General features: G+C 31.5%; 2 protein-coding genes across 5 annotated transcripts; one reads left to right on the forward strand and one right to left on the reverse strand.

Annotated features, from left to right (window-relative positions):
• Positions 1-5,252: 5,252 nt before the first annotated feature.
• On the forward strand, positions 5,253-8,576 carry LOC109597592 (probable replication factor C subunit 1). 4 transcript variants are annotated; one of them, XM_020013331.2, is made up of 8 exons: positions 5,254-5,426; positions 5,477-6,855; positions 6,994-7,311; positions 7,372-7,479; positions 7,551-7,781; positions 7,904-7,960; positions 8,016-8,198; positions 8,349-8,576. In XM_020013331.2, exons 2-8 carry the CDS (start codon positions 5,482-5,484, stop codon positions 8,457-8,459), a joined length of 2,382 nt encoding a protein of 793 aa, XP_019868890.2. In that variant the 5' UTR covers positions 5,254-5,426; positions 5,477-5,481; the 3' UTR covers positions 8,460-8,576. The 4 variants fall into 4 exon arrangements, with proteins under 4 accessions (XP_049817446.1, XP_019868888.2, XP_019868889.2 ...); XM_049961489.1 differs by having other exon boundaries at positions 5,253-5,430; positions 8,016-8,576; XM_020013329.2 differs by having other exon boundaries at positions 5,253-5,426; positions 8,016-8,576.
• A 2,066-nt stretch (positions 8,577-10,642) lies between these two features.
• On the reverse strand, positions 10,643-11,434 carry LOC109597595 (transcription elongation factor 1 homolog). The gene is made up of 2 exons (XM_020013334.2): positions 11,137-11,434; positions 10,643-10,855 (listed from the first exon to the last, which is right to left on the reverse strand). The coding sequence occupies exons 1-2, from the start codon at positions 11,250-11,252 to the stop codon at positions 10,723-10,725; spliced, it is 249 nt and encodes an 82-aa protein (XP_019868893.1). The 5' UTR covers positions 11,253-11,434; the 3' UTR covers positions 10,643-10,722.
• Positions 11,435-13,439: the final 2,005 nt, after the last annotated feature.

Genomic DNA, 13,439 nt, shown 5'->3' on the forward strand with positions numbered 1-13,439 from the left:
AAATAATTCGTCGTTAATTATATGATTGTGATGAATTAGTTACGGGAAGCCGAAGATATAAATTAAATTAGTTTCAATTAGTAGGCCACAATTAAGTTTAATGAAAAGAGTTGTAAAGCAATCAGTTGGGCCGGTTGAGACAAGAAATCGAAATATAAATGGCATCTCGTTTATCAATGGGCGTTAACACTCCCGAAGTTCGTTTCATTTAATATGTTGCCCTTACGTACAGTAAACAACTGATCCCCAGTCACCTCTAAATCCATTTTAGCCAGGAGCAACAAGAGAAGGCTGAGTTATTAAAAGAGTAACTTACTAAACACCAGGCGTCCTCCTGCAAAAATAGGGTGGATTTTATTTTTATAGACCTGTTTGTTCTCAACTTTCTTCAAGGCACATATTACAGGATTGGAAATAAAGTGTTTGTCAAATATAAGGTTACGGTGCTAAATCGTTTTGCGTTTTCGTTTTGATATATTACTTCAAAGGCAGTTCCCGCGCTACTGTAAATCACTGAATAAATTTGACAAAATGTTTTAAATTACAGCTCAAAAACCGTGGTGAATTTTGTAACTGGTTATGGTAAATTTGGCTAAATTAATAAAAAACAAATTGGAAAATATTAAAAATATATTTAAATAAAACCAGATAAATCGGGAATTAAATTCGTGCGCTGCAATAAAAATAAAATATTAATTTTCCATGAAATTGTAAGGCAATAAAATAGTGTTGCTGTGATATTTCTGCATTTGATGAACTGGAGTCATCAATTATATATTTACATGTAACACATATTTCATTTTAAAAATGTTTATTTACGAAATGCACAGCAGACTGGGATATTTTATACCTTATTGATTTATGAAATGGATAGACTGGATATAAATTATTTAATATAGATTATAGAAGTATGTATCATTTATCATTTAGTTAAATTTTACCTGTTTGCAAGGACTACATAAACACGATAAGCAACTAATTTTAAAATTATTTAATAATAAATTTTTATTTATATTTATTCCAATCATAAATTGAGGTTTTTGTGCTATTTATAAACATATTTATTCTCACCAAAAAACATTGCAAAATTCCAACAGAGGTAAAAACAAATTAAACCTGAATTTTAACAGTTTTTAAAATTACAAAATTATGTAAAAAATAAACTGCCATTTAATTATTTTATTACATCCCCAATCAGTGATAATGGCCGGTTTATAAATTTTGTGTGGTCCATAACTAATTAATAAGGTCCGAACCGCGATAAGTTTTTATTAGTACCGACGCGCATTTTGAATTAAATTGATTACACACATTATTTTAAGTCATGTAACAAAAAGTTAATTCTAACTATTATTAATTAGTACACGATCAAATTGGTACAAACCGTCGCTTTCAACAAATCGCCTATTTTGTATGAATTAAATCTTCTCGCCGATTAAGTTCGAATAAATGAATCGCAACATTTATCTGCACTTTAATCGAAAAACATTATTTCAAATAGTTTACGATTTTCATTAAACAGATTATGTTTATTATGAATTCGCTTCACATTAATTTTATTTAAACTAAAAATATACGAATATACGTTTTTTAATTGCTACATCTCACCGCATCCATTAATTTCCTTTGTACTTTCATTGACCATGTAAAGAAATTTAGCCAATTAAGGCCACACCCACATACGAGAAAAATGTCCAACGAACGATATCTATTAAATGTAGAATTGAAGAATCACGCACAGGACAATGCGGCTAAATAATAATAAAAAAATATATATATTGTTGTCCATTTCTGAAAATCACCTACAGTAAAACGTATTGTTTATTTATTTAAATAAACGGTCGTCAAATTAGTAACAGTCCGTGGGGTAGTCTTTGAGCCGGGCCGACTGAATGATGACGCTGAAAATTTTTATAGTCCATAAGGAGTCACGTCAAGGTCTTGTCAAAAACTGTTGAACTGGTGCCGCGAATGTGCAGACAAGACCGTGAAAAGGCTTTGTGTTTCGATGACGGTTTTATTGATATCAGGAACAGAACGCGCCAGAGAGAATTTTATGAATTTTAAAAAATTACTTTATGTATGTTATAAAACCGTCAATCTTTGAATTTATTTTGTTTTATTTATTACTGTTATTAGTATGTATCTATATTTACAACATATTCTTTACATAAATGTTTTATAATAATATTAATTTAACTAATACTTATTTTGATCACAAATATTTGAGTATTTGTAACGGTAGACGGTCAGTGCCATATTTTAAATTTATTTTACTTTTTTTATATTTAATAAACAAAAATACAAAATATTACACTTCTTCTTTTTATTTAGAATAAACGTATATTAGTCGGTTCATTCTTAACTTGTTTGTTGATTAGTACAGCAAAATGCCTCCTGAAGATTTTGCTACAGTAATTGGAATCTGAGCTCTTAATTTTAATAGGTCCTCCTCAACTCAGTTTTCTAGTTTTTCTTCAGTCCTATATGGTAAAATCTATATCTCGTCATTACTTGATCGTACAGAAAATTTCTGTTTACATTTCTTGTAGACAAATGAAGGCTCTAAAAAAAGTTATAGTACAATTTTTTCATAACGCTTACTGTTTAGAAAGTATCGGAGGTCAAAGTTTGGTCTCCAGTGGTTAATGGATTACCCTAACCATTTGGAAGATATTCGCATTCGAATTCCAATGTACCCTTATTTTATTAGTTTTTTAATAAATATTGTAAATTTATCAATTTAAGTAATAAATTTTGAAATAATTCATAAAATAATTTATATAACAAATAACACAGAAGTATAAAAATATATATTCTTTTAACTTTATTTATAAAAATTTTGCTCGAAAAAAAAGCAGATGACGCTAGTATCACAAGTTATGAACAACAGAACTACCAACATTTGAAACTAAATTCTCAAATTTTCCAGACAAAAAAATATTCAATTACAAATTTTGTGGAAAAAATTATAATTGAGTTATATTTTAAATAAACCCGTTGAAAAATATTAAATCATGATATTGAAGTGTGATGAGAGCAAAATTATGAAAAGAAAATATTGTTAAAAAATTGACTAGAAAGAAATATAGTCCGAAATAAAAGATAAGACATGGATAAATTGGAACATTTATTAAAAAAATTTAAAATCAGGTCGCATTGGGATTCGAATGCGAATATATCCTAATTGGTTAGAGTAATCGAGTAACTACAGGGGACTTTTTTTGTTGCGTGTTTAATTTCTTACAAAAATGTATATTGGACATTTTATAATATTTATGAGGTATCGGTAAACTTAGAAGTGAAAAAGAAATTCTTGTTAAATTCTTCAAATTTGACCTCCGATATTTCTTAAACAGTAAGAGTTATGAAAAAATTGTAAGATACCTTTTTTGTAGAGAGTTCTATTTGCTTGGTAAATAGAAATTTTCTGTACGATCAAATAATGGCGAGATATAGACTTTGCCATATGGGTCTGAAGCAAATGTGAAAAGCTGAGATATGGAGGACCTTCCTATTAAAATTAAGAGCTCATCTTTGGAGAGTATTTTTTAAAGGGGTCTAGGAACCAATTTTTTAGTTGTTGATTTTTTTGGCCCGCCTTAAGGTACACATTATATCATAGTTTACCTATTTCGAATGTGCCAATGAGTGTGGAAGCTATTTGTAGACCAAGACCGACCCAGTACTGATTGGAAAAATGTAGTGGTTAATATTTTGTTTTTTTTTTATAATAATTAATTTTGTCTTATTAATTTCTCAAGAAATTTGGTGATATGTATTAGTTTTATCACTGACCTAAAGGTTGTATGTTGATCCAATTTTTTTAATATATGCACAAGATTAGACTGTTTATTAAAAATTATTTTGATAATATATTTGTTAAAAATGCCGTTGTATATTTATTTATCTCTAAAATTTATTCAATATACTATATTTATTCAGGTTAACTAGATATTCAATAACCGTCCCTATGTCGAATATTATCATATTATATAAATGATATAATGTAATGTAATATAATTTGTAAAACAGTGTTAATAATTAAACTAATATTTTTATTGTGGGTAGTTTCAATGCGGCAATTTATCTGCCACCGTATGAAAGATGCTTCACCTGAGGGTTTTATCACGGGGTCCCAGGAATTTCTGAATTAAATATAAACAATTTATCAATATACTCCGACGATATATAAAAGAAATATTGTCGAAGGTTCGAAACAGTTAATAATAGGTGGAATACTAATGGCTATATTTCTACCCTGCAGAGGGTCAGGTGTGTTTTATATCTTTATTGTTATCGACGCAAGATATACTACTACTAGTAACGATGATATATGACATTGTTAAAAGAGAACCTTTATAATGTTGAATCCTTTAAAAAACGCTTGATGTTTTGATACAACTGTGTGGACGCACATGTATAAATAAGTGTCAATTCGAACGGATCCTCTTTTTAAGTTTCTTTTGTTTGACAACACCGTACCGGTGTTATTCCCAAAACGTTTCGGGAAATTAAACGTGTTTTCCCGTGTCGTTTGTCAAATTTCAGAATTGACCAGTGTAAGGGATTGGACATTCCGCTAAACCATTTCACAACATTACCTAACTTGATACGTTTACGACAACTAGGTAATACGAATTACTTTACATGTGCTTGTCAGAAAAGACGCACTATACATTGAATTTAGTTATTTGTTCTCAACAATCTGAATAATAATTTTATGACTTCTTTAAATTTTATTTTAATAAAACTTTTCCACCGCAAGTGGAGTGACTTTTTGATTAGCATTTTCGTACCGCCAATCATGTAATGTGTCACGTTCCGTTCCGTGTTGGCTTGGAATAAAATATTTAAGGACAATCTTGTGTGCATCTTTTATAAAGTCACCATTAGGGGTGTGTCTACAGACCATAGAGGTGTAAATAATACATTGTTACATATATAATATTTGCTGGACAAGGTAAATAAAAAGTGCCGGGAAATTTAAATTTGTTTAGAACTACTACGCATGCGTACATACAAACATTGTTAATCTTAATTGCATTCCAATATTAGATGAGGATGCACATCTTACTAAGCGACAGAAGCACACCACATTTTGTAATAAAAACCTCTGTACAAGCAAACAACATGATCACATTTATTATATACTAATATGATCCCACTGTATATATAACCTGTATATTATATTTATGTTGAGACAATATACTTGATGAAAAGTATTATAATATTTTTTAAATGTAAACACGTGTGTAAACATTCGATGACCAAGTAATCACTATTACCTTAAACAAATCTGCTAACCAATGTTAATCACAACCAACCAGAAAAAACAAACATTAATAATGTGAAATAAATTTAGAATTAAAGAATTTGTTTAGAAATAATAATATACGATATTAATTTTACAACATCATCATTAGGTAGGTAGGTTCATTCCTTTTATTGCTGGTTATAATTCAAATTTATTTAGTTAAAATGAACGACTCAGATGATCTGTCGTGCATATCGCAGTGGTTTGAATGTGCGTCCAACACTGCTACGGACACTTGGCAGGCCGTGAATTTTTGTTCAATATTAGACAAAGACAAGCTGCACAACATCCAAACAAACTTTCGTTACTTGGAAACGAACGTCAAGTTACAGATTCTAGTGAGCTTCTTTTATTTAGAGCCAATTGAAGTTGACGTTTTGAAATGCCACTTGAACAAAGTCGTCGACGTAGCTGTTGATGATATAGAAGGTTGGGTGTCCTCACTTGGTAAGTTGGTGGGGTTGTTTTTAGCCACCGGAAGTCTGAGTTTCGAAAACTTAGATTACTATCCACCGGCAGTAGTTGAATTGGTTAATGAATTAAGACCGTTGTTGAACAATCATGTCGAAACTTATCCGTCTATTGATATGTTCTATATGAACCAAAGTAGCATGAGCACGACAAAGATGAATTCGAAACGGGCGCAAACTCATTTCCAAATAAAAAAGAAGACCAAGGCCCAAATTTTGAAAGAGAGATTGGCCGAACATAGCTTGCAACCCACAAGGCCAAGTTCAATGATTGACAGGAGAACTGACAGGTTGTCAAATTCCAATAGCAAGATTAATAAGCATAACGAGGCTATTAAACAGTCGGTTAGATCAGATAATATGCGGAAGAATTCCACCTCAAAGTCGAACGAAAAGAAATCTGATCCTGATAGACCACCTTTGCCAAAGTTGTCGATTGGAGAACTTATGAGACAAAAAGGTGTTACTTGCTCAGATTTATTTAAGGAAAAGGACAAAAATGGAATTCCACATTCCTGCAAAAGCAATACGTCAAAGACTTCGTCTCCTCCGGATAAAATTACAAGTGTACGTGATACCATGTCACTTCCAAGTAATCTTAAGGGATCATCAGTTGCATATTCACCCGATAGTGATGTAACCGTTGAGAAGAAATCCCAATATTTTTTGCCGAAGAAGACACCGAAGAGACCAAAAGTTACACCACTAGGTAGATTAAGAAAGAGATTCGGTTACGTTGCAGAAATAAATAGAAGCATGCGCCTGCGTGATGCAGAATGGAAATCTCCACCAGCAGCTAGCTTACCCACTCCCCCCTTAACTGAAGCTATGCATGTCGAAGAGGTATCACAACCGTTATCTTTATCTAATATACTGGAAGAAGATTTAGAGCTATCTTCAAGTAGTAATGATGACAGTTTCCAAGAATCAACAGAGCCACATAGTGCTAATAAATCAAGTTCAGCAGTGCCCCAAAGATCAATTCTTGAAGATGATCTGTTTATCTCCGATGACGAAGAAGACACACCAGTGAATTCTAAACAGCTTCACAAATCTCCTTCTCCTCAGGTAAGTTATTTCAAAAAATTTCGTTTAACAAGAATTTGGTTATTCAAACTTGTCAACAAGAGTCTAGCATTATCTTTTCTTTGGTCGTCTATATTTCAATAAAAATTAATTGTATTAATTAGTATTTACTTCTTTCAGAAAAAGAAAACAGTACATGGCTCCAATTCAAAATCCAATAAAAGTCCAACAAAACTAACGAAGAAGCAAGATTCCAAATGTAACGACTATCCAAAATTTTTGTCAATGCCCCAATTATTCGAAAATGACGACGTACCTATTGAAAACAGTGTAACAACTTCAGCGATGCCCCAAAGATCAATTCTCGAGGAAGACTTGTATATTTCTGACGAGGATGAAGACACAACTAATGACTCTACGGATTCCGTTGCAAAAATAAACGGTGTGACTAAAACACCAAGCAAATCAGTTACACCTGTGAAATCCCCGGCTGATAAAGTAAGTTATTTTTTACTTTGGATTTCTCTTACTAGCTGGTGTTTTTCGTCGTTTTTCTAGAGTAAGAAAAATGAGCGAACTAATGCTCCCTACGATGTTAAGACAAAAATAAACGATGTGAGCAAGTCAAAAATCACTGATACACATGCGAGATCCCCGGCTGATAAAGTAAGTTATCTTTTACTTTGGATTTTAAGTAAGTTTTTCTTACTAGCTGGTGTTTTTCGTCGTTTTTTTAGAGTAAGAAAATAGAGAATGCTTCCTGCGACGTTAAGACTGGAGTTAAAAGAAAATTGGATCAACAAAAACATGATATTTTGATGGACAGAAGAAGAAAAGTAGCTAAAGTTAAGATGTTAGCTGCAGAATTAAGAAGACTCACAAGTCTTGCTGAAAGTTTTAAGAAAAATGATTTGGCTTTATCAGGTACTGGTGACGAATCTAATAAACAAACAGGAGGCGTTAATATGGTAAGTATCACCATATTGAAATTGTAATTTTGTATGTTTGTGATTTTTATATTTATATATATGTATATTAACGAAAAAATATTTCGATCGTCTTTATATATGATCGTTACTGTGTCTTTTAGGAATCCCCTGTAAAAAATTTGATGTCATCTTCAAAAGTAGAAAATTCTGTAGTCAAGGTATGTACAAAGAGATCATTGCCAATAATCACTACTATAATTATTTATTATGTAGGGAGAAAATATGGAATGTTCTTCTGGCAAACCTTCCAATGATAAAGAAAATTCACCTATGCCGCCGTCAAAGAAGAAAGCAATAATATTGCAAAATATTGTGATTAAGCCTAAAAGAGTATCAGACGGGCGTGTACTAAGAGAATTTAATGTCGCAGGTGGTCTGACCCAGGAGAAACGTAAGGTAGCCCAAGAGATATTTGAAGTACAAGACAATTTAACACTAGCCGACAAAGTTTTAATAATTAATTTTTTGTCTGGCTCCACCACACATCCAAGTCCACACTTAGGTGCCAACATTTCCTTAAAATTATCTGACCGAAATTTATTTCAGTCAGACGCTAATCGCAGTGAAATTCACTTAAACATGTATCCCGATTCTGGACGATGGGCAATAACAGACACGACAGTGGCTCAGAAACCAGCTGAGAAATCGTCAAAATAGATTTATTTGCGGTCATTATATCCATTCTTGTAACTCGTACTATGTCCCGTGATATTTAGATTAGTTGTAGTTTTAATTTATGCTATGATGTGTTTTGTATAAAGGTCGTTGTTATTATTTTAGTTGTTTTATTTCATCCTAGACCGAGAAAAAAAGAAAATCTATCTTAGTATGAATGGAATATTGAATATAATATAAAAAATAACACAATTATGAAAAATAAGGACACTAAAGTAAAGTTCAACGTTTTGTAAAAATCAATGTGCTTTGATTATTTATTTTGGCTTTCAGATATTTTTTTAGATTAATTATTTATCAAAGATCAGATATAGAATTTTTCATTATGTTCTGTCTATTTTCTCTAGCATACATTTTCCAACCTTCTAGTTAAATGAAAATAATTCAATTACAGAAAAATCATATCACATTTTAAACAAAGAAACAAAATAAATTGAATAGGGGTGTTTACAGGGTGTTTCATAAATTATCCGAAATTTTGTACTTTTTATGCATTGTTTACTTCTTAATATTTTCAATTATTATAACCCAAACAATTTTTATTTAGTTTTTTATCGAAAAGGTATTATAAAAGACTTAAAACCGGGCACCGATCCCGAAGATCATAGCCAAAAGACGGACGTATATCCAAGGCATATACGGATGTGATGAACCAGAAGACGTAAGGTTGGTGAGACGCCAGCCCCCTGTCAACTAAGTTCGAAAGAGCAAGACCAATCTGAAGAAGATACAAGATCTTCCTGGGGATGTATTGGACTTGTTGGGTTGGATCCGTTAGCTTCCCACTGCCACTGGTTTGTGGAGCGGTACTGGGCCCCAGGACCACGGCAAGGTGGACCCATCCCGGGGATTTAGTTTTTTGTTGTTTCAACCGAAGTATACCGTACGGAAGTACAAAATATCGGTGAATTTCGTGAACGAATCACACCGCCTGCCTATAATTTGCACCTCCGGAAACAGCAGCAAGGAGGTGCGATGAAATTGGATAAGACGGGCTGGGTCCAAGTTTGCTTACTGGTCAATGGAGAAAACTTTGAGCAGCTTTTGTAGACTAAGGTTTGTTACAAACTGTAACATTTTTTATCTCGTTATCTGTAAACATTTTTTTAAGAAATGACTTATTTAAAGATCTGGTTAAAAAAATTCGAATAAGTTATATACAGAAGAATAAAATATGCTTGGAACAACATTTTGACCTCGAATCTTCTAAAATGTGTTCAATCTAGTTTAATTTTATTATTAACTTGATGTGATCCAAATTGGAAAAGATCACCCTTCAGTCATTTGATTATTTATTTCATTTAGGCTTTCAGATAATTCTATTTTATTTATCAGACTTTAGAGAATTTTTTATTATGTTCTACTTTCTTTTTCTGGCATAAATTTTTCAACCTTCCAGCTAAATAATAGCAGTGAGAGAAATTCAATTACAGACAAATTATGTTAGATGTTAAATAAAGGAACAGGAATTTAATAGTACAGTATAATATACAAAAGAAAAAAACAACAAAGCTGTTGATTGTAACATTTTGCCCTATAATAAAATATGGTCAACTTAACTTAATTTTGTTATTAAATAGATGTATTACAAATTGGAAAAAGTGATTTTTTGATTTTATGTTTTCAGATATTTCTATTTTATTTTATCAGAGATCACATTCAGAATTTTTATTACCATTACTAAACATCAGTGAATCAATTATAGAAAAATTATATTACATTTTAAACAAAGGAATATATATATATATATATATATAATAGTATAGTATAGTAGAAAAAACAACTGTTGATTGGAACAACATTTTACCTTCTTAAATATGGTCAACCTAACTTAATTTTTTTATTAACTTAATGTGGCCCAAATTGGAAAATATTTTATCCTTCATTGATTGTTATGTTGTGTGGCTAAAAACGGGTGAGTAGTTACATTAATTCAATGTAAAAAACATTATTATTCATACAAACATGGTTGATATTTATAACAGAAGACAGGGTTAACTAGTTAGACAGTTTGCTTCTGTCGGGAAGAGGATTATAGAGGCACCTTTTACAACCTCACTATATCATAAATATATTATAATTGTAAATGTTAATATTAGTGTTGGTTATCCCATTTGTTATTCTGGGATAGGAACTTAAATTCAAGAAAATAATACATAAAAGCGTTCATTAAAATATAATTTATTTAATTTTGTCATTAAAAAATAAAAGCATAAATTTGACACTCACTAATTACAAAAATAACTCAGTTAGCACTTTCACAAGCGTCGATCCAATCATTATAAACATCCAGGGGTTCCGATAACATATTGATCGTTGTTTGAAAATCTTCCAAACAGACTCTACACGAGATCCGAGCCGTGTTTCGGCCTTTATCCCTGAAAACAAGTAAATATTTAATTAAATAACAAGCATGCACTTTTTTTAGTTTGTCTCTGAACCTCATAGGATTAATTCGGTCGGATAAATCAGGGGATGTGAATTTTAAGATCAATTGCAACGATTTTACGTGTTATAAAAGTACACCTAAAATGTTACGTTCGGTGTCGTAAAGCGTGTGGCTACATAAAACATTAAAAATTACACCACCGTAAACGTCTTGTTTACTTTATGCGCGCCATCCGCCAACATAACCCCTCAAAACTAAGCGTACACTTACATTTGAACTTCGCACGATTTGTCGTGATTGCAGAAGGGGCAGTTGAATAGTATGTCCAGCGGTTCGATGTTTTTCCTACGTGGCGGCGGTTTACGGTTCGATTTCCTTCTGCCCATATTTACTGTGAGTGAACGGACCGGCTACGTATCTAAAATCGCAGATGCACAACTGACGAAAAACTGTGTACGTCCGGTGGTTAAATGTCGCCTTGAACTCGCCTCCCCTTCGAAAACTACCTGGCGTGTAGGCAAAGAGGGAGTTTTATCCTGGTTATACGAGGGTTATTCTGTATTAAGCTTTGTTGTATTAATAGGTAGTATATTATTGAATATTAATTTTATTTTACCAGGAACATGGAACCTGTCTCAAAAATTACACAGACAAACAAATGGAACAATAATAAATATATAAGTGCACTTTACTGATTAATGTCACTTATAAGTGAATTATTTATTATTTGTTGCAATCTCAATTGAAGTGATAGGTAGAATGCAATAAACGTAAAGATTAATTTTTATCTAATATCCAGGATTTATCTATAACAATGGTTTGCAAATTTGTCAGAAATTGTGTTACATTAGTTCCTACTAAACTAAAATATATAATTTTTAAGAACAAATAAAATTTGTTCTAAATGACATACTATATGTAGATAAACGAATTTATAAAATAATTAAGTACTTAATTAGAGTAAATCATTTACGGTGTATTTATTTATAGCTTTTTGTGTATAGATCTTACGAAAACAAAAATTGTATATACAGTGGTGGTCATTAGTAAAGCAACTTAATGTTTAAAATATTTTAGTCATAACTCTTTTATTTAATGTGAACTGTTAAAATAATACTAATTTACTATTGTATTTATACAGTATTTACAGTAGTACACCAACTTTAATTATGGAAGGGTTTTTTAATGAATAAATCTGTGTTATTTAATATAACATTAACACATTATATAATATTTTTTTGTTTATATACATAGAAGCAGATTGTTGTTTAAGACATCCCTGTGCTTAAATGATTCTAAGGGGGTCTACGTCACAAAAATTGAATTTTTCTTTATGTTTGGATCGAATTTCCTTACTCATCTTGTCCCAGAGGTTCTCAATAGGCTTAAAATTCGGACTCCACTTCAAAATGAACCTTATTGTCCTGGAACCATTGTTTTACTATTTTTTCCGTATGCTTTGGATCATTGTCATATTGAATAATTGGCATGTTTTCCTCCGTATACAGTAACATAGTATTGGTGAGCACCATGTTAAATTGTACCGACCGTGTAGAATCTTTTGTTGCTTGGACACCTCACCTATCAGATACCATCTGAATTATGCAAGTTAAACTTGCTTGCATCATAAAGTAGTACTGTATTCCACTTGGTAGTCCAGTTTAGAAGCTCATGGGCGAACGCTAGGCGGGCCTTTCCGTTTTTCTTCGAAATGAACGGTTTTTTTCGTAGGATTTTGAGCATAGTTGTTCTCCCTTAAACGACGACAAACCGTATGTACAGAAATGTCCACATCATCTAGTTCGTGTTTAATTTCGACTGCACTACGGAAATGGGTCCACCACGCTAACTTGGGATCTTTGCAGAAAATATTTAATTTTTTGGAAGTAACTGATTAATTTATTTCGATATTATCAAATGCTTTAGTTGTACGCTTAATTGAATACCACAGGGCATTTTTGAAATTGATAGTTGATAGAAGTTGTTTCTATAATTATGGCCACTGTTGTATGTATATCATAAATTTAACAATTTTCAATTTTATTTATGTCACAATTTATTTCTTTGCAATATTTTAATAGGTTCCTCTTTAAACAATGTTACTGGAAGAGGGAAAACATCCTTGCTTTCCCTCGATCTTAAATGAAATTTTTACCTTTTTGCAAATACTGTTGTTCAGTATTGACAAATCCACGTATTTCGTTTTTTTTTTTCTCCTTCGCATTAATAAGAATATAATTGTATGTGCATGAACTTCAAAAGAACTGATAAATCCCGGTGAGTTCCTAAATAAAATCCGAATTTTTTCCAACCCTGTCATTTCGTTTTTTAAATAGATTTTCCGACAACAAATAATACGAATATCCGATGTCCCACGTTTTTAATCGATAGTGTATTCAATTACAAACATTTCAAGCCCCAACAAAGATCGAATAAATAGAAATGACAGAAATTTTCTGCATTTTCGACGTAAATTTACGTTACTTTTTTAAATTTAAAACTGCACAAGTAAAATAGCAATAAAATATTAACGAGTTATCTATTGATGAGGCATTAAAACCAGTCGATCATGA

Source organism: Aethina tumida, chromosome 1 (assembly GCF_024364675.1).
Source record: "Aethina tumida isolate Nest 87 chromosome 1, icAetTumi1.1, whole genome shotgun sequence".
Lineage (NCBI taxonomy): Eukaryota > Metazoa > Arthropoda > Insecta > Coleoptera > Nitidulidae > Aethina > Aethina tumida.